The 18,594-nt window shown below is 38.8% G+C and overlaps 1 protein-coding gene across 7 annotated transcripts in view; it reads left to right on the forward strand.

Annotated features, from left to right (window-relative positions):
• Positions 1–18,594, forward strand: part of JAK2 (Janus kinase 2) — a 130,890-nt gene that overhangs the window by 39,928 nt on the left and 72,368 nt on the right. For 6 of the 7 annotated variants that reach the window (XR_003901874.1, XR_003901873.1, XM_029920248.1 and 3 more), the window contains one exon: positions 6,460–6,709. Coding sequence is in view for 5 of the 7 variants with exons in the window: in XM_029920248.1 (XP_029776108.1) it covers positions 6,484–6,709 (226 nt within the window). In the remaining 2 variants the exon portion in view is untranslated. Of the gene's footprint in view, positions 1–6,459; positions 6,710–18,370; positions 18,414–18,594 lie in introns of those variants that run through there. The other variant, XM_029920250.1, reaches the window with a different exon arrangement.

Below are 18,594 nucleotides of genomic sequence, written 5' to 3' on the forward strand. Positions count from 1 at the left end.
AAAACTGTCCATAGAACTCCCCTATGACCCAGCCATAGCACTGCTAGGGATTTACCCAAGGGATACAGGAGTGCTGATGCATAGGGGCACATGGACCCCAATGTTCATAGCAGCAATGTCAACAATAGCCAAAACATGGAAAAAGCCTAAATGTCCATCACCTGATGAGTGGATCAAGAAGATGTGGTATATATACATGATGGAGTACTACATGGCAATGAGAAAGAATGACATATGGCCATTTGTAGGAAAGTGGATAGACCTTGAGGGTGTTATGCTAAGCGAAATAAGTCAGGCAGAGAAGGACTGATACCATATGTTTGCAGTCATAGGTCTAACAGGAGAACAGGAGAAACCTAATGGAGGACCAGAGGGAGGTGAAGAGGGCAAGAGAGTTGGGGAGAGAGAGGGATGCAAAACTTGAGAGACTATTGAATGCTGAGAATGAACTGAGGGTTGAAGGGGAAGGGGAAAGGGGGAAAAGAGGTGGTGGTGATGGAGGAGGGCACATATGGGGAAGAGCACTGGGTGTTGTATGGAAAACAATTTGACAAACTATTTTTTTAAAAAAAGGAAAATGCAAAAAAAAGTTGTTTCAGAGAATAAAAAGAGTGGGTAGAGATTAAGGTCACTTTCACTTTTTTATGTTATCCTCTAAATGTTATTTCTTCAATATTTTTAAGAATTACATAAATTAGAGGCACTTAATTAAGGGTGGCTGTCAGTTAAGCGTCTAACTTCAGCTCGGGTCATGATCTCACAGTTCGTGAGTTCGAACCCTGCTTTGGGCTCCATGCTGACAGCTCGGAGCCTGGAGCCTGCTTCAGATTCTGTGTCTCCCTCCCTCTCTACCCCTCTCCTGCTTGCACTCTGTTTCTCTCTCTCTCTCTCTCTAAAAAATAAACATAAAAAAAAGAATTACATGAATTAGTCATAGCATATACAACATTAAATTAACATTATGGGTCTTAAATAGATAAAATGTCTGCTTGGTCCATTGTTCATGTTTTGGATATATTCCTTTAGTATTTGTTGAGAATTGCTTTATGGAGGAACATGTTGCCTGCTTTCAGAGAATTTCCAGGTGCTTTTGAAAGGGATGTGTTGTTGGCGTCCTCTTTTGATTGCATTTTTCAGTGAAATATAGGGATTGGAAAGTAGAGTTGGAGTAGCAGTATTTGTAATAGAGGAGAAAGGATAAGGTATGAGACAGTTGTTTAGAAAAGTGGGAGAGTAAATGGATTAAGGAAATAAAATAATAAATAATAGATTATAGGTGCACAGCACTAAAGGCCCATTTGAAGTTATTTGAAGTTAGAGTTTATGAATATGATAGACCAATCTTAGTGCACATATGTTTTCATCAGCTGTATTTATATATATAGATAGAAGTTCTGAGTATTGAGTTAAATGTTGACCTCTTTTAAGAGTTTCCTTACTATCTTTGGTGTTCTGACCTTTTGTTTTGACTCCTATAAGTTAAGCCTTTATAAAACTAAACTTTATCTCCTCTCAGATTATTTTAATATAAATGTAGGCATCTCTAACACCAGTGAAATTTCTTCTTTGATTATTAAATGTTTTATTCTGGTCTATTTTCTTTTTTCTGCCATCAAGAGCTCTTGGGGTTACACTTCTTGAATTGGTGCTCCCTGTTTCTTAGTTTTCTGCTCCTTTTTCTCCCTCTTGAACTAGGAAACTGGGAGTTTGTCTTGACTTTGTCTTCCAAATTATTTGGTCTCTTAATTGTATTATTCAGTGTTTTCATTGAATTGGCATTTTTAAAAAATTAGCTATTTTCATTCTCTTCTTTTTAGTGATCATCTAATGATGGTTTATGTTTTCAAAAATTCCTGAATCTCTCTGAGGATACCAAGAAGAATTTGTATTTATTTTATTTTGTTTAATCTTATTTATTTATTTACTTACAGAGAGCTCAGCATGATGAGGTCATGATCTCACAGTTCGTAGGTTTGAGCTCCATGTGGGGCTCCTTGTTGTCAGCGCAGGATTCTCTCTCTCCCTGTCTCTCAGCCTAGCCCTTCTCCTGCTCTCTCTCCCTCTCTCTCTCTAAATAAATAAAATAATCATTACAAAAAATGATGGGTAAATGTGGGCCTCCTTCAGTGTTTTCCCTTGTCTCAGGGGTCAGATCCCCTCAAGGTGCTGTCTGCTTTTGTTTGCTTGGCAATGCATTCTTTCAGTGTTTTTATCGTATTCTGTTCTAGACTTTATAATTGTTATCAGTAAAGCATATGGGTTTGTATCCAAAGCATCCAAATCAGAAAAGAAGAAGTATGTACACACACCCACACCCACACACATTACTCAGCCTTAAAGGAATTCACATTATTTGCAACAACATGGATGAACCTGCGGGGCAAGTAAAATAAGTCAGAATGGCAAATGCTGCATGCCGCCACTCACATGTGTAATTAGAAAAGAACGTCTAACTCTAAGAAGGAGAAGGTAGAAAAGTCTGGCTAAAGCCTGGGATTTGGGAGAAATTGGTAAAAGGCTATAGATTTTCAGTTATAAGGTGAAAAGTATTGAAAATCTAATACGACATATTGACTGTAGTTGAGAACACTGTATTGTATAATTGAAATTTTCTAAGAGAACTTAAAGTAACTTCATGAGGTGATGGATGTGTTTATTCAGTGACGGGAATCATTTCACTGTGGATACAGTGTGAATAACGTATATGCAAAGTATCTCATATTTTGTCAACTATATCATTATAGTGGAAAAACATTTTTTTTCAAAGACTGCAACTTAAAAATTGTTAAGGCCTCACTGAGACATCTGCTAAAAGATATATTTCAGCAGAAAAAAGTCCAGAAGGAAAGCTATGATTGAAAACAATGATGAGCACAAATTGATGAAATTCTTCCAGATTTGCCTCTTGATGGCTAAGAGTTCATTTTGGGTGAATTTCAGTAATTGAGTATAAAAGAGACAGTATAATAAATTACAAGAAAAATTTTTTAAATTTTATAGTTTTGAACAAATTAAAATTAATTTTAATTTCGAACTTCAAAAACTGCTTTAGGACTTCAAAAATCTTGCAGTTTTAACCATTACCAGCTTCTTGTTTTGTTGTGGTTTTACTCATAGGAAGTCCTGTGATATTTGAAGAACTAAGTATTAGCTCTAGTATTTAATGTAATCAAGGTCTTTATGGTTAGACATAGATCTAAACTTCACCTTGTGCAGCACGTAAACATCATGTGTCTTTCCTTTAATATCTGTACGTAGTACAGCGGCATTCAGGAGTCAGCCCCTCAAGACTCTCTCTTTTTCTTTCCAGGATTTCTGCGTTCAGCTTTTCTCTGTTTTACCGCCTGTGTGAGTGTGTTTGTCATTATCTTCCCCTTCTCCCTTCACATAGCTCTGCTCATGATTTAAGTGAGCATCTAAGGGGAAATCTTGCAAATATCAATCTCATGTTTTAGCTGCCAGCTAGATTCTGGTGTAATTGCCCTACTTCTGTTTCTGAACAAAAGTGTGCAAAGCAGTAGTCTGTATTCTCACATTCCGATGTCAAAAGGCAAAGTCTTCATTTCCTTATTTCCATTAATGGTATTATAGATCTTCCAAGATTGAAATTCTCACATCATCTTTTACCCTGGCTTAAAACAATTTTTTTATTTGAGTATCCTGTTATTTGAGTTGTATTAGTATCAGTTGTGAGTGAGTCAACAGCATCTCTCTATGTTATGCTGTGCTCACCATGTTACCATTTACTTCCTTCCTTGTGCTGTGCCTTTTATTCCTGTGACTTATTCATTCTGTAACTAGACTTCTGGCTTCTTCTGTATTCATTCAGTTACCAACTTGCATGAAATCTTTCCATTCGTCATCCAACCATTGCTGTTTCAATTCAGGGTCTTACTCGTACCTACACTGTTGTAGTAGCTTTCTGTTTCTTCTTCATCTTTCTTTTTTTTTTTTTAATTATTTTTTTTATTGCTTTTTATTTTATTTTTGAGAGACAGAGAGAGACAGCTGGAGCAGGGGAGGGTCAGAGAGAGAGGGAGACACAGAATCCGAAACAGGCTCCAGGCTCTGAGCTAGCTGTCAGCACAGAGCCCGACGCGGGGCTGGAACCCACGAACCGTGAGATCTGACCTGAGCCGAAGCCGGATGCTTAAACGACTGAGCCACCCAGGCGCCCCTCTTCTTCACCTTTCTAATTCATCATTTGGCTGTAGGATAAAGTTTAAATTCTTTGATCTCATTTTTTTTTTAAGGTAGGCTCCACGCCCAGTGTGGGGCTTGAACTCACAACCCTGAGAATAAGAGTCATATGCTTTGTGGGGCACTAGGTGACTCCATTGGTTAAGTGTCTGACTTTGACTCAGGTCATGAGTTTGAGTTTGTGAGTTTGAGCCCGACATTGGGCTCTATGCTGACAGCTTGGAGCCTGCTTGAGATTCTTTCTTTCTTTCTCTCTCTCTATCTCTCTCTCTCTCCCCCTCCCTCCCTCCCTCTCTCCCTCCCTCTCCCTCTCCCTCTCTTTCTCTCTGCACCCCTACCCCACTTGTGCGTGCTCTCTCTCTCTCTCTCTCAAAAATAAATAAACATTAAAAATAACAATAATAATAGAAGAGTCACATGCTTTACTGACTGAATCCAGCCAGATGAGCCTTAAATTCTTTGATCTGACATTCAGACTTTTAAAAAATTCTTTACTGTATGTATCAGTTAGGATTGCTTACAGTTATAAATAATAAGATGTCTGGTGGGAGATAAGTGATTCTTGACACTGATTCAGGTGCTTAAGTTTTCCAGGTCTTTTATTCTCTTGGCATTTCCTTCCTGGTTTTAAGGTGACTGCCCTACCCTGTATTTATGCTCAGAGGCAGGTTGGAAGAAAGTGAAAGGAGAAAAGCAAAAAGGCCAAGTTGGGGTGCCTGGGCGGCTGAGATGGTTGAGTGTCCGGCTCTTGATTTCCACCCAGGTCATGATCTTGTAGTTCATGAGTTTGAGCCCCACGTCGGGCTCTGTGCTGACAGTGCAGAGCCTGCTTGGGATTCTCTCCCTCTCTCCCTCTCTCTCTGCCTCTCTCCTGCTGTATTTGTCTTCTCCTCTCCTCTCCTCTCCTCTCCTCTCCTCTCCTCTCCTCTCCTCTCTTCTTCTCTCTCTCTCAAAACAAATCAATTTAAAAAGAAGACCAAGTCAGCCTCCTTGTAAGGAGTGGTCCTGGAAGTTCCACCTGGCAACTTCCACTTAAATCTCCTTTGTTGGAACCGGTTCTGGTGGCTGTTCGTCGGTGGGGAAGTGTAGTTCTTTGGAGGTATGTTGCTCTCCTTAACAAAACTGGGCCTCTCAAGAAGGAAAAATGCGTCGTGGGTATGTAGTTGCAATTTTGCCACAAATATTCATCTGTACTTTTAGTCCTTTCCTAAGTGGCATATCTCCTAAAATACTGCACTTCAGCCCAGTTAATTAGAATAAATCTTGTACCTTTCTACTTCTCAGCACAATTCTACTCTCCTGAAATATTCTGTGTCTGTCATTCATATAAATCCAGTCTGCTGTACAGAGTCAGTTTTAAATATGACCTCCTTGGGGCACCTGGGTGGCTCAGTCGGTTAAGTGTCCAACTTCAGCTTAGGTCATGATCTCACAGTTTTAGAGTTCGAACCCCATGTTGGGCTCTGTGCTGACAACTTAGAGCCTGGAGCCTCCTCTGAATTCTGTGTCTCCCCCTCTTCCAGCCCCTCCCATGCTCAGGCTCTGTCTCTGTCTCTCAATAATAAGTAAAATGTTAAAAAAGTTTTAAAAAAATGACCTACTTTAATAAAACTTATATATGTTTTTTTGATAATTTTTTAAATGTTTTTATTTATTTTTGACAGAGAGAGAGAGAGAGAGAGAGAGAGAGAGAGAGACAGCATGAGTGGGGGAGGAACAGAGAGAAAGAGAAGGAGACACAGAATCTGAAGCAGGCTCCAGGCTCTGAGCTGTCAGCACAGAGCCTGACATGGGACTCGAACTCACACACTGAGATCATGACCTGGGCCAAAGCCGGATGCTTAACCAACTGTGCCATTCAGGCATCCCAAAACTTACAAGTTTAAACCCAGTTTGAAATATTATTTACCCCCTCTAGACTCCAATAAACAATTGTCACAGTAGTTCATTTGTTGAGAATTTATGTTGCCTACTTAGATCTCTTCTCCTGTTGCCTGTGGCTGATTTTGTTTGTTCATTTTGTTAGTATTACATATCTGTATTATGTTTCCTCAGTTAAGTTGTAAACTTCAGATTTATAGGCATTGTTCACAGGAAGTTTATGATCTCAGTGTCTCTCACTGTGCTGTGTACACAGCAGTACACAGTCTTTATTTAGTTATTGATTTAACTATGTGCTTTCAGGGAAGGTTTCTCTGTATATGAGGGATACCTTATCAATATCACTTTCTTTTGTAACATTATTGTTTTTCTTAACAGGCAAATGTTCTGAAAAAGCCCTGCATGGGAATGGCTTGCCTTACCATGACGGAGATGGAAGGAACCCCCGTGTCCCCTGCACATCAGAATGGTGACGTTCCTGGAAATGCTAGTTCCATGAAGCAGATAGAGCCGCTTGTGCAGGTGTACCTTTACCATTCTCTTGAGAAAGCTGACGGAGAATATCTGAAGTTTCCAGCAGGGGAGTACGTTGCAGAAGAAATTTGTGTTGCTGCTTCTAAAGCTTGTGGTAAATAATAAAAAAACATATATTTTCTGCTTGTTAAAAGATCATTGTCTCAATTATACTACTCTAAAGTACATGTATAGTGTATTATTTTTTTATTAGTGTTCATATGACTGACAGGTGTGTTCTTCCATACAAAAAAATGAGAACGTCACTAGAGTAGATAGAAGGTAAGTCTGCCTTAGGCTAGTCCTGCAGACTGAATGCTTGTGTTCCCCTACGATTCGTACTGAAGCCTATTCCTCGAAGGTGACGGTATCTGGAGGTGGGTCCTTCAAGAGGTGAAGGGGTCAGTGGGGGGATCCCTTATCGTTGGGATTAGTGCCTTTAGAAGAGAGACCCCATGGAGCTCTGTCATCCCTTCTGCCGTCTGAGGACATAGTAAGAAGATGAATCAGAAGAGGATTTCTGTGAACTGGAAAATGGGTCCTCATTAGGCAATTGAGAGTTTTTAATTCCTAGCCTCCAGAACCGTGAGAAATTTCTATTGTTTATAAGCCCCTTAGTCTGTGATATTTTGTTATAGCATCCTCGTACTGAGAAGTGGGGACCGCTGTAACAAATATCCAAACATGTGGAAGTAGCTTTGGAACTGGGTTTTGAGGGACATGTTGGAAAAATCTACCTTACTGTGAGTGGACCTTTAAGGGAGATTCTGGTGAGGACTCAGAAAGGAAAGGGGAGAGCTGTAGAGAAAGCCTTCATCTTCTTAGAGAATACCTAAGTAATCCGAATAGAACGTTGGTAGAAATGTGTCTGATAAGGGCCATTCTGATGGGGTCTCAGACAAAAATGTGGAATCTGTTATTGGAAATTGGAGGAAAAGCAATCCTGGTAAAGTCATGTTGACCTTATAAAACAAAAGAGCCAATTATTTTATCAGAAAATGACTTTATTTAGGAGTAGCAGAGCGATGCAGTTTGGGACAAGCGAACTCTAGAGAGCCATAGACCACTTCAGAGAACAGAGGAAAGGGCTTGCTTCTGTAGGCGAAAGGAGGACGGTGGAGAAGCTGCTTCTCTGAGTTCTTGTTGGCGAGGCTGTGCCGGGCGGAGCGGCTCCTCCTCCTGCCTGGTGTGTAAAGTAAGCGTGGCTTCCTGTCCGGAGTGTGACGTCCAGAGTGTGACGGGGCTTCTCCTTCAGGCTTCCTGCTCCATTGTAAAGGAAGTTTCCGTTCTTCACGGTGGCAAAGACCTTGCCTGAATTGTGTTTGTGTTTTAGTGTTTTGGGGAAAATAGAACTTGTGAGCAAAGGAATCAGATGTATTTACCTAAGCAAACTGGTAAAGGTGTGGGTTGACTCCTCCCGACTGCTTTAGTAGAATGCGAATAGAAAGATGGCACTGTCAAGCCAAAAGGAAGCCGAACTTCAAAGATTTGTAAAATTCTCAGCCTTTCCATGTTGTAAAAACTGAGAAAGTGGTTAGAAGAGAGCACTGAGGATGCGGCCACAGGACCGGTTAGGATTTGTGTGGCTCAGCCATCTCTACATTTGCTGTTCCCTGAGACAATCCAAGAATGAGCCTGAGTGCAGTTCAGAAACGGTCGGGGCTGCCCCTCCCCACAGCTCCTGGTGCCAGGGCCCACCCTGGGGGCAGAGTGCTTTCAGAGGAATTGCTGCCAGAGCTTGGAGACCTGCTTGCTGGCCGGTGCTGCCTTCCTTTGAGGGCTCTTCTGGGAGCACTGCAGGCCCTGAGGTCCCTGGTTGCCGCAGGGGCAGCAGCTGCCCGCCAGAGGGTACAGGCAGCAGACTGATGGAGTGTGTTGTTTCCAGCCGGGGGAGAGCGCCCTTGTCCAGGGCGTGTGGCTGCCTCCACCTGGATTGCAAAGGATGGAGCCACCCGAAACCATAGGTACTGGGCGGCCTGGAGCCTGGGGGGCCAGTCTCTGTCGGGTAAAGCTACATCGAGAAATTGCCACAGTGTGTCTTATAGGAAAGATCTCTGCCCTAGGGGGCCTGACAACAGAGTATCATGTAAAAGAGGATTATTCTAGAACCTTAAGGTCTAATGGAATTTGCCCTGTTGGGTTTTAGACTTGCGTAGGACCTGTCACTCTTTTCTTATTTTCTGTTTCTCCTTTTGTTTAATTTCACTGCTTCACAGCCAGAGTGCAGTTTCCCTCAGATTAAATGGTACCTGAGTCTCACTCAAATACAATTTAGTTGATATTCAGATAAGGCTTTGAACTTTAGACTTTTGAGGATGCTAGAATGAGTTAAAGCTTTTGGGTTAAAACTTTTGAATTTGGGGGGTACAAAGGGCAAAATGGTAAGTTTCAATTGCTATATCTTCTCATCTACTTATCTTTGGCATTTTTTACTCTAGAAGTTTTATTTGGAATGCTTTTTAATAATTTCCATCACCTCATCATGTTCATTCTTTTGTTCTGCCTTCTTTACTAAGTGGAATATATTATAGTACCTGATTTAACTTTCTTGATGGTAATTCTACCAAGCCTGTCATTTCTAGGTTTCCTTCTACTGATTGATGTTTCTTTTAGTTATGGGTCATATTTTTCTGCTTGTTTGAATGCCTACAGGTTTTTAGTGGATGCTGGATATTGCAATGTAAATTTGTAATTTAAATGGTTGCCTGCTGGATTTTATGATATTCGTTAGTGATAGGCTTTATTCTGGCACTGGTTAGGCAATGGGTGGTTTACTTAGCTGCTTTTGAGATCTTTGTCTTGTCTCCTCCTCCTCCTTTTCCTTCTCCTTCTATTGTTAAATAATTCAGTATTTTTATATATATACAGGGCTGTCCATCTATCTTGTAGTTTTCACTGCCCTCCCCGAAAGAAACCTCTTATCCATCAGCATTCATTTTCCATTTCTTCCCCAACTTCCCCCAACCACAAATCTACTTCTATCTCTAAGAATTTATATATTTGGGACATTTCATATAAGTGGGATCATGCCATATGTGTCTTTTGTGGCAAGGAGTTGCATTCCTGAGTCGTATCATAACTTTGTGCTTAATCTTTTGAGGAACTGCCCTCATGTTGTCAAGGCACTCGCATCATTTTACATTTCCAACAGCAGTGTTTGAAGGTCCCAATTTCTCTACATCTTGACCAACACTTGTTATTACCTGTCTTTTTGATGATAGACATACTAGTGGGTGTGCAGTGGCGTCTCATTGTATTTTTTTGAAAAAGCTTTATAGAGAAATAGTTCACAAATCATACATTTCACACTTTAAAAAACTGTACGGGTAAGTAGTTTTTTAGTGTCACCAGTCAATTTTAGAACATTTTGTTACCCCAAAAGAAACTCTGTGTTTCTTGACTATCATTCTCTCACCCCCTCTTCCTTCTCCAGGCTTCAGCATCCTCTAATCTATGTTCTGTCTCAATAAATTTGTCTCTCTAGATATTCCATACAGATGGGGTCAATATAATATGTGGCCTTTGGCTACTGACTTCTTATATAATTCCCACCTCCAAGGAAGTGTTTAGAAAAAGGTGAAAGATTCATGTGATCTGAAGAGAAACTCCAGACTATTAAACTCCTATAGTTTCTATGAAGTTTATCCATATTGTAACATCTCTCAGTACTTAGTTCTTTTATGGCTGAATAGTATGTTATTGTATGGATAATACCATGTATTGTTTACCCATTCATCCGTTGATGGGCATTTTGGCTCTTTCAGCCTTTTGTCTGTCATGAATAATGTTTCTATGAACCATTGTGTGCAGTGTGGACAGATGATTTCATTTCTGCATATATACCTAGAAGTGGAGGTGTGGGTCACATTGTAACTCTGTGTCTCACTTTTTGAAGAACTACCAGGCTGTTTTCCAAAGTGGGTGCACCATTTTACTTTCACACCAGTAGTGTGTGAGGGTTCTGATTACTCCACATCCCTAATAACACTTGTTATATGACCTTTTAAAAATTATATTCATCCTAATGGGCATAAAGTGGTGTCTTATTGTAGTTTTAATATATATTTTTTCTGATTAGCAATTCTTTTGGGTATCTTTGCATAGTTTACTGGCGATTGTGCATCTTCTTTGGAGAAATGTCTAATAATACTTTGTCCACTTTAAAAATGTTTGTTTGTTATTGAGCTAATAGTTATATTTTTAGGTCCCTTATCAAATACTATATGATTTGGAAATCTTTTCTTTCACTTTGTCTTTTCACTGTCTGAATCTGGATAGTGTTCTTTGAAGCAAAGATCTTTAATTTTAATGAAGTCTTGTTTATTTTTGTTCTTGTTGCTTGTGTTTTTGTGTCATATCTAAGAATCCATTACCAAGTCTAGTTCATGAAAAATTGCCCCTGCAATTTCTTCTAGGAGTTTCTTAGTTTTAGTTTTGCTCCCCTTTGAGTTCATTTTTGCCGATGGCTGGAGGTCAGGATCCACTGTCAGTCTTCTGCATGTGAATATACATGTGTCACTTACTTCCTTCACTTTGTATAGGGTCTGTAAGGTTCATCTGTGTTATACCATGTATTAGTACCTTATTCTTTTATGGATGAATAGTATTCAGCTAAATAGTATCAAATATACAACATGGATGAATATTTTTTTAGTAGTTATAAACAAACGTTTATAAATATTACATGAAGTGTAAGAAGCCAGTAACAAATGGGTATCTACATGCAAATCCCAGCACCATTTGATGAAGAGGCTATGATTTCCCATACTCAGTAGTCTCAGAACCCTTGTCAAACTGTCATTTGACCCATTGTTCCAGAGTGTGTTAATTTTCACATATTTGTGAATTTTCCAATTTTCCTTTTGTTAAGATTCCTAGTTTTATTCCATTTTTTTGTCAGAGAAGATACTTTGGATGATTTCAGTCCTTATAAATGTATTTATATATCCTTTGTGACCTAACATATGGCATTTTCTTGTGAATATTCCATTTACATTTGTGAAAAATGTATATTCTGCTTTTGTGCGGTTGTATTCTATATATGTCTATTAGTTGACTTACAGTGCAATGCAGATTCCCTATTTTCTTATTGTTCTTCAGTCTTGTTTTTCTGTCTTTTTTTTTTTATTTTAATTTTTTCAGTTTATTTATTTTGAGAGAAAGCACAAGCAGGGGAGGGGCAGAGAGAGAGAAGGGAGACAGAGAATTCCAAGCAGACTCCTCACTGTCAGTGCAGAGTTCCTTGTGGGGCTTGAACTTATGAACCAAGAGGTTGTGACTTGAGCCGAAGGCAGACGCTTAACCAGCTGAGCCACCCGGGCACCTGTTTTTCTGTCTTATTGAGAATGGTGTTTGGAACTTTTCAGGTATTATTGGTGAATTGTCTATATCTCCTTTCAGATTTCAGTTTTTGGTTTACATGTTTTGGGGCTAATTTTTAGGGCATATATGTGTTTATATTGTTACATTTTCTTAAGGATTTAAATTTTCATAATGTTCTTTGTTTTTTGTAAACTTTTGACTTAAAACGTTTTGTCTGATATTAGTATAGCCATCCCAGCTTTCTTTCTTTTGGTTACTATTTGCATGGGCCATATTTTTCCATCTTTTCCATTTCAATGTAAAATATCTTTAGATTTATTATTTATTTATTCATTTTATTTTTAAAGAGAGAGCATGAGTAGGAGAAAGCAGAGGAGAGGGAGAGAGAGAATCCCAAGCAGACCCTGTGCTGTCAGCACAGAGCCCCGTGCGGGGCCTGATCCCATGAACCCAGGGATCATGAACTGAGCTGAAATCAAGAGCCAGATGCTTAACCGACTGAGCCATCCAGGTGCCCCTAAATGTCTTTAGATTTAAACTGTCTTATGGACAGCATATACTTGGGTCATGATTCCTACCTATGCTACCAGTCTCTGCCTTTAATTGAGCAGTTTTATTCATTTACATTTAGAGGAATTACTGATAAGGTACACTATTTTCTGCCATTTTGCTCTTTTTTTAGTGTCTCATTACCTTTTTAGTTCTTGGTTTCTCTATTATTGCCCTCTTATGTTTTCTTTTATTATACCATTTGATTACTCTCTCATTTTCATTTCTATATATTTTAAAAATTATATTTTCAGGGGTTACCTTAGTGATTACACTCTATTTCTTAAATTTGTAACTACTTATTTTGAATAAATAACACCTTAGCTTTAAGAGTATGTAAAAACTCTGCTTAAATACATCTTTCCCTGTCTCCTTTATGTTGTTGTTTTATTAATTGTATTATTTTACGTTGTGTGTCCATTAGCATAAATTATTAGTTTAAATATTTGTCTTTTAAGTCATGTAGAGAAGAAAGAGGAATTACAGTAAAAATCCAACAATACTGGTTTTTCTGTGTATGTATGTAGTTACCTTTATCAGAGTTTTTGTTTTTTATATGGCTTCGATTTGCTAATGTCTTGTCATTTATACTTCAAGAACATTGCTTATAGTGCAGGTTTATTAGTGAGCTCTTTTAGCTTTGTTTTTCTGAGAATGTTTAATTTCTCCTTCATTTTGGAAGGATCATTTTACAGATATAAAATTCTTATTTGACAGTGTTCTTTTTTAACACTTTTTGTCATCCCATTGCCTTATGGTCTCACTGGTTTTGGAGGAGAAATTGGGCTGAGAGTCTTATGGAGGACGATCCTATTTGAGTATTCCTTGTGTGTAATGCGTCACTTCTCTCTTGCTGTGTTCAAGGTTCTCCTTATTTTTGTCTTTTGAGGATTTGATTTTAAAGTGTTTTGGTGAATATCACTATGCATTTATCCACCTTGGGAGTCATTGAGCTTCTTGGACTTCTGGACTCGTGGCTTTCATCAAATTTGTAGGCTTGGACCTTATTTCTTCATGTATTCTTTCTGCTCCTTTCTCTACTTTTTCTTCCTTCTGGATTCCCATAATGCATATGTATGTTGGTACACTTGGAGGTGGCCCTCAGGTTTGTTAGGTTTTGTCCATTACTCTTCCACACACCCCCATCCCCGCTCTTCAGACTAGATAATTTGAATTGATCTATCATCATGTTAGCTGATTCTTTCTTCTGTCTGTTTAAATCTGGTTTTGAAATTCTCTAGTGAACTATGAATTTCAGTTACTGTACATTCCTGCCCCACACTTTTTCATTTTATACAGTCCTTGGCTTTCTTGAAACTTTCTACTAGCTGATACATCCCTCTAATTGTTTCCTTTAGCTCTTTGTCTCTGGCTTCCTTTAGTTCTTCAAATACATTTAAGGCAACTGATTTAATGTTATTGTCTAGTAGATCCTGTATCTCTGCTCCTTATGGACAGTTTCTTTTAATTTTCCCTGTGAATGTGAATACTTTCTTGTTTTTATGCCTGCTTTATAATTTTTGGTCGATCTTTGAAATGTTGGCCATTTCGTATTTGTAATGTAGTAACTAGAAATCTGATTCTTCTCCATTCCTTTGTTTTTGTCACTTGTTTTGGGTGGCAGTTGTTTGTTTATTGACTTTTCTAAACTATATTTATAAAGTCTATATTCTTTGTCATTTATAGTCTCTGAAGTCTCAATTTTTTTAAATTAGTGGTCAGGTTTTGTTACACAGGATTTTTCCTTAAATTTTGAGAGCCAAAATAAATGAAAATAACAAAAAAACTCCCAGTCTGCAGATTGGGTGTGTTTTGTGTTGTGTTACTCCTTTAGTGTTTAGTCAGTCTGTTTGCGACTTTGCCGTAGCCTTTCTTTCCTGCTGGTGGTAAGCCTAAAGATTAGTCTGAGGTGAAAGCTTAGGATTTCTCTAAAGTGTCCTTTGGGCATGCTTGTGGCTTTTCTGTTTTCAGTTTACATGTGTGCGCTTCAGTTCTTTAGTTTCCTAAAGAAACTTCCTCCCCAGCATTTTCTCTTTGGCTTTCAGTGTGTTTGTGGTTCTCACCTCAACTTTAAACCTTTGCCCCAGGTGGCGGCATGTTGTTTGTTGCCTTAAAATGCTGCAAGGAGTGTCCTTTGCCTAGCTGCCTTTCTGCCCTGAGAAAGTTCCCAGTTAGGTGAAACACAGGTTAAAGCGCCTTTATAACAGTTGTCCTGTCAGTCTCCAGTTAAGGTCAAAAGAGAGAAAATTGGCTTTTGAGATTGAGTAAAGAGTTTCACACTGGGAACACCAGTTGCCGTCTCTGAGCCCTCCTTGAGCATGGAGGAGGTTGGGATAAGGGAAAGTAGAAATGATGCAAAATTGTCTTGCTGTTTTTCTGTTTCCTTTTTCCTGATTCAACAATTTCTGGGTTGCTGCATGTTTTTGACTATTGTCCAAAGTTTTCACAAGTGGATTTTGACAGTTTTTGCTCAGCTTTTTGTTTCTGCGGAAGAATGGGCCCTTGAGGCTACCTACTGTGCTATTTTCACTGGTACCGTTCTTTATTTATGCAATCATGGTTTCCTGAAGTTCTTTGTCCATGTTTATAATGACTTGCTGGAGTTCGGGCGTCAGCAGGTACACGGCTCCCTGAAGGATGGCAGTGTCGGCAAAAGAGAGAGTGAGAGGGCCTTGGCTTGCTTTCTGGTCACAGGCAGGCGTCTCTGCCCTTCTGCCAGGCATCTCTTTATTTACAGATGAAGCGTTAACATGACATCGAAAAAGTGGAATTTTTACTACAAATAATTCTCAGTGCTAAGATGTTTTGAAAAGTGTACAGAAACAGGTTTTACAGAGGCATTTTTGCAGAATTACTCTAATTTCAGTGAGGTAGTTAATTTTTACAAATAGGATAACAAGATATTCTCAGTGAAAAGCAGATAACATACACATTTCTTTAAACTGGTAGTAAATCTTACAACTAAGAAGATAGCAGGGTAGCAAATACATTTGTTTATATCAGTAACGCTAAGATTCAGGCACAGGCTAGGCTAGGAGTCGTTCTGTCTGGCTCACAGGAGGAGGAATGTATTTGTTCTGGTTAGTAAGTTGCTTGTGTCAACCTTGTTATTTGATGTTGAATGTGTAAGCACCATAGGGGCCCTAGATGTGCTGGTCTTTGTGTATGAGTTTAAGTTTTAACTATTTTTACCCATCCTCATAATGGGTATCAGTGTAAGAGAAGGTTTTTTGTGGCACCAATTAGCAAAGGTATGTGCAGTAACTTATGTCTGGCTCGTGTTTGTTTCTTATCTCTAAGTTAGGCTCTTTTTCTCAGGGCCAGAGTTAATAGTAACTGTTGTGTTCTTTAACCCCCTTTATTATCTATGTTGTGGGTCTGTGAGGCTCATTAGAAGAGCCTTCCGCAGTGCTTTGTCTGCATTCTTCTTTGTAGAGGTGGGAATATGCTTCTCCCCATGAGGGATCTGTGTGGGAATATCAGTCTGACGTGGAGCATTGTAAGGCCTGATCAGTAACAGCATTCCCATTCCCATTATGGGCCAACAGTAGAAGGAGATGCCAGTTTCACTTCACAGCAGGAGCTGTCCAAACATCTGCCGTTTCCTTGCTGTGACTGTGTCATCCAGCGAGGCTGACGCAGCTCCCAGCAATGACTGGTTTGACACCTTTGTTAAGTCTCCCATCTGGGTTTTCTAACAGACATTGTTGCCTTCCTTTTTTTCTTTGCGTGGATTACACTTTCCTGTTTCTTTGCACATCTCATAATGCCTTTGTTAGGAATTTGACATTTTAGGGGTACCTAAGTGGCTCAGTTGGTTAGGCATCCAGACTCTTGATTTCAGCTCACGTCGTGATCTCCCAGTTTGAGCTCAAGCCCCGCATCAAGCTCTGCTGACATTTTGGAGCCTGATTGGGATTCCTCTCTCCTCTCTTTCTGCCCCTCTCCCCTGCTCATGCTCGCTCTCTCTCTCTCTCTCTCTCTCTCTGTCTCTCTCTCAAAATAAATGAATAAACTTAAAAAAAAAGAATTGGACATTTTAGGTACTATAGCATATCTGGATATTGATTCCTTTGGGGGATTTTCTAATTATTGTTCTATTACTACTGATTTCTTATTTAATTTTGTATAGTCATAGTATATAGTCTGTTCAGCCCTCTAAAATTTGTTGAAAGTTTTTTGTGACTTAGATTATCAACTAAGTTTTGATAAATCTTTCACATTCATTTGCAAATGGTACATTCCCACAGTCGCTAGATGTAGTGTTCCCTCAATGTAAACCAAATTTTAAGTTGGTTAATAGTGTAAAATTTTTATGTCCTTTTATCTTTTGGTCTTCTACCAGTTTCAGAAAATTTTGTATTTGTTTCTTCTGGTTCTACCTGTTTTTGCTTTATGTTTTAAAGCCATGTTATTAATTGAACATAAATTTAATATTTTTATATTTTCCTATTGAATTGACCCTGTTATCACCATAAACTTTTTTTAAATATCAACTAATACTTCTTCCTTAATTTGTTTTAACTCACCAGGTTTCTTGTGCTTTGTGTTTGCGTGGAGTGTTATTTTCCTTCTTTTAGCTTCAGGCTCTGTCCTTAAATTTACAGTGTTTCTCGTTTAAGTAACCCAAAATCTTTTTTAAATCCAGACTGATAGGTTTTAAATGGCTCGCTTACATTTATATGTAACTTACTGATATAATTGTACTTAAATCTATTATTTTGCTATTTGTTTTCTATTTGTTTCTTTAGCTTTTAATTTTCCTTTTTTCTTTCCTACCTTTTTTTAGGTTGATAAGTTATTTTTTACTTTTTAATCTCTTTTATTAGATTTTATGTTAGAATTTTTGTACTGTTCTTTTAGGATTACCCTGGATATCACAATATACAGTTTTGGGTTATTACAGTCTTAAGCTAGTATGTTATAATTTTCTATACAATTAAAAAACTTAACAGTAGTTTAACGCCATTTACTTCTCTTCATTTTTGGTGCGGTTGTTATATTTTCATATGTTTTACTTCTGTAGACATCACATGACACTTATATTATTGTTGCTTTAAATCGTCATTAGTCTTTTACATTTGTCCTTTCCTTGTTCTTCATTCTTTTCTCTAGTTCCATGCTTTCGGCTCTCGTCATTTTCTTTCAGCCTCAGGAACTCCTTTCAGTCTTTCTTGTCCTGCAGGTCTGCTGGAGACAGATACCTTCAGCTCTTATCTATCTGAAATGCCTTAATTTTTCTTCAGACTCTCTTAGCTTGCTGAATTTGTAGGTCCATATGTGTTTAGCTTTGGAAACTTCTTGGTTGCTCTTTCTTCAATTTCATGCAAACTAGGTCTATTTGACATATCCTTACATGCCTTTTATACAGTTTGTTCGGTACTTCCCATTCTGTTATTTTTTTGTGCTTCAATTTGGGTGTTTTTTGAATTGACTTGCCTGCTGTTGACGCATCCTATCTTCTGTGGTGTGTGGTGTCCTGTGAAATCCGTCTGTTGGTCCATGAATTAGCAGTGTCCACATTACCAGGGACCTTGTTCGAAAATGCAGTATCTCAGGCCCCCTCCTAGAATCAGTGAATAAGAATCTTTCTTTTTCAACAAAAATCATGCTTTTCAAGCTTTTCAGCAAAAACTGCAGAAGCCAAAAGACAGTCTCTAGGTTGTTACTATGAACATTAAATTTTAAAAGATACTGGTCTGTCTCATTCTAGCTCATTTAGTTAGGGGAAATGAAAAACCGTTTATTTACATCGTTGATGAAGCCTACAGGGGCTATACCCTTGGGATCTTTACAGTAGAACCCGTGTTATGTGCCACATACTTTGCTAAGCACTGTATTCATGTTGTCACATCGTATCCTTCCAGATATCCTGTGAACTCAGATTTCTGTGCTTATTCTTTAGATGATGCAGCATAAGCTTCGAGAGAGTAACTGTCACCTGGCTAGTAAGTACCTGAACTCAGACTTAATCCATACCAGACTTAAGCTGATGTTACATAGATTATCATTGTTTAAACCGGAGCACTTTTGAGATGAAAAGATACGCATCAATACGCTGGGGCGGCAGACAAGGCAAACCTGCCTTGGGCCAGCCGGGTCACGTGCGCAGCCCGCCTGCGGCTCTCT

The sequence above is a fragment of the Suricata suricatta genome, chromosome 13 (assembly GCF_006229205.1).
Source record: "Suricata suricatta isolate VVHF042 chromosome 13, meerkat_22Aug2017_6uvM2_HiC, whole genome shotgun sequence".
Classification (NCBI taxonomy): Eukaryota; Metazoa; Chordata; class Mammalia; order Carnivora; family Herpestidae; genus Suricata; species Suricata suricatta.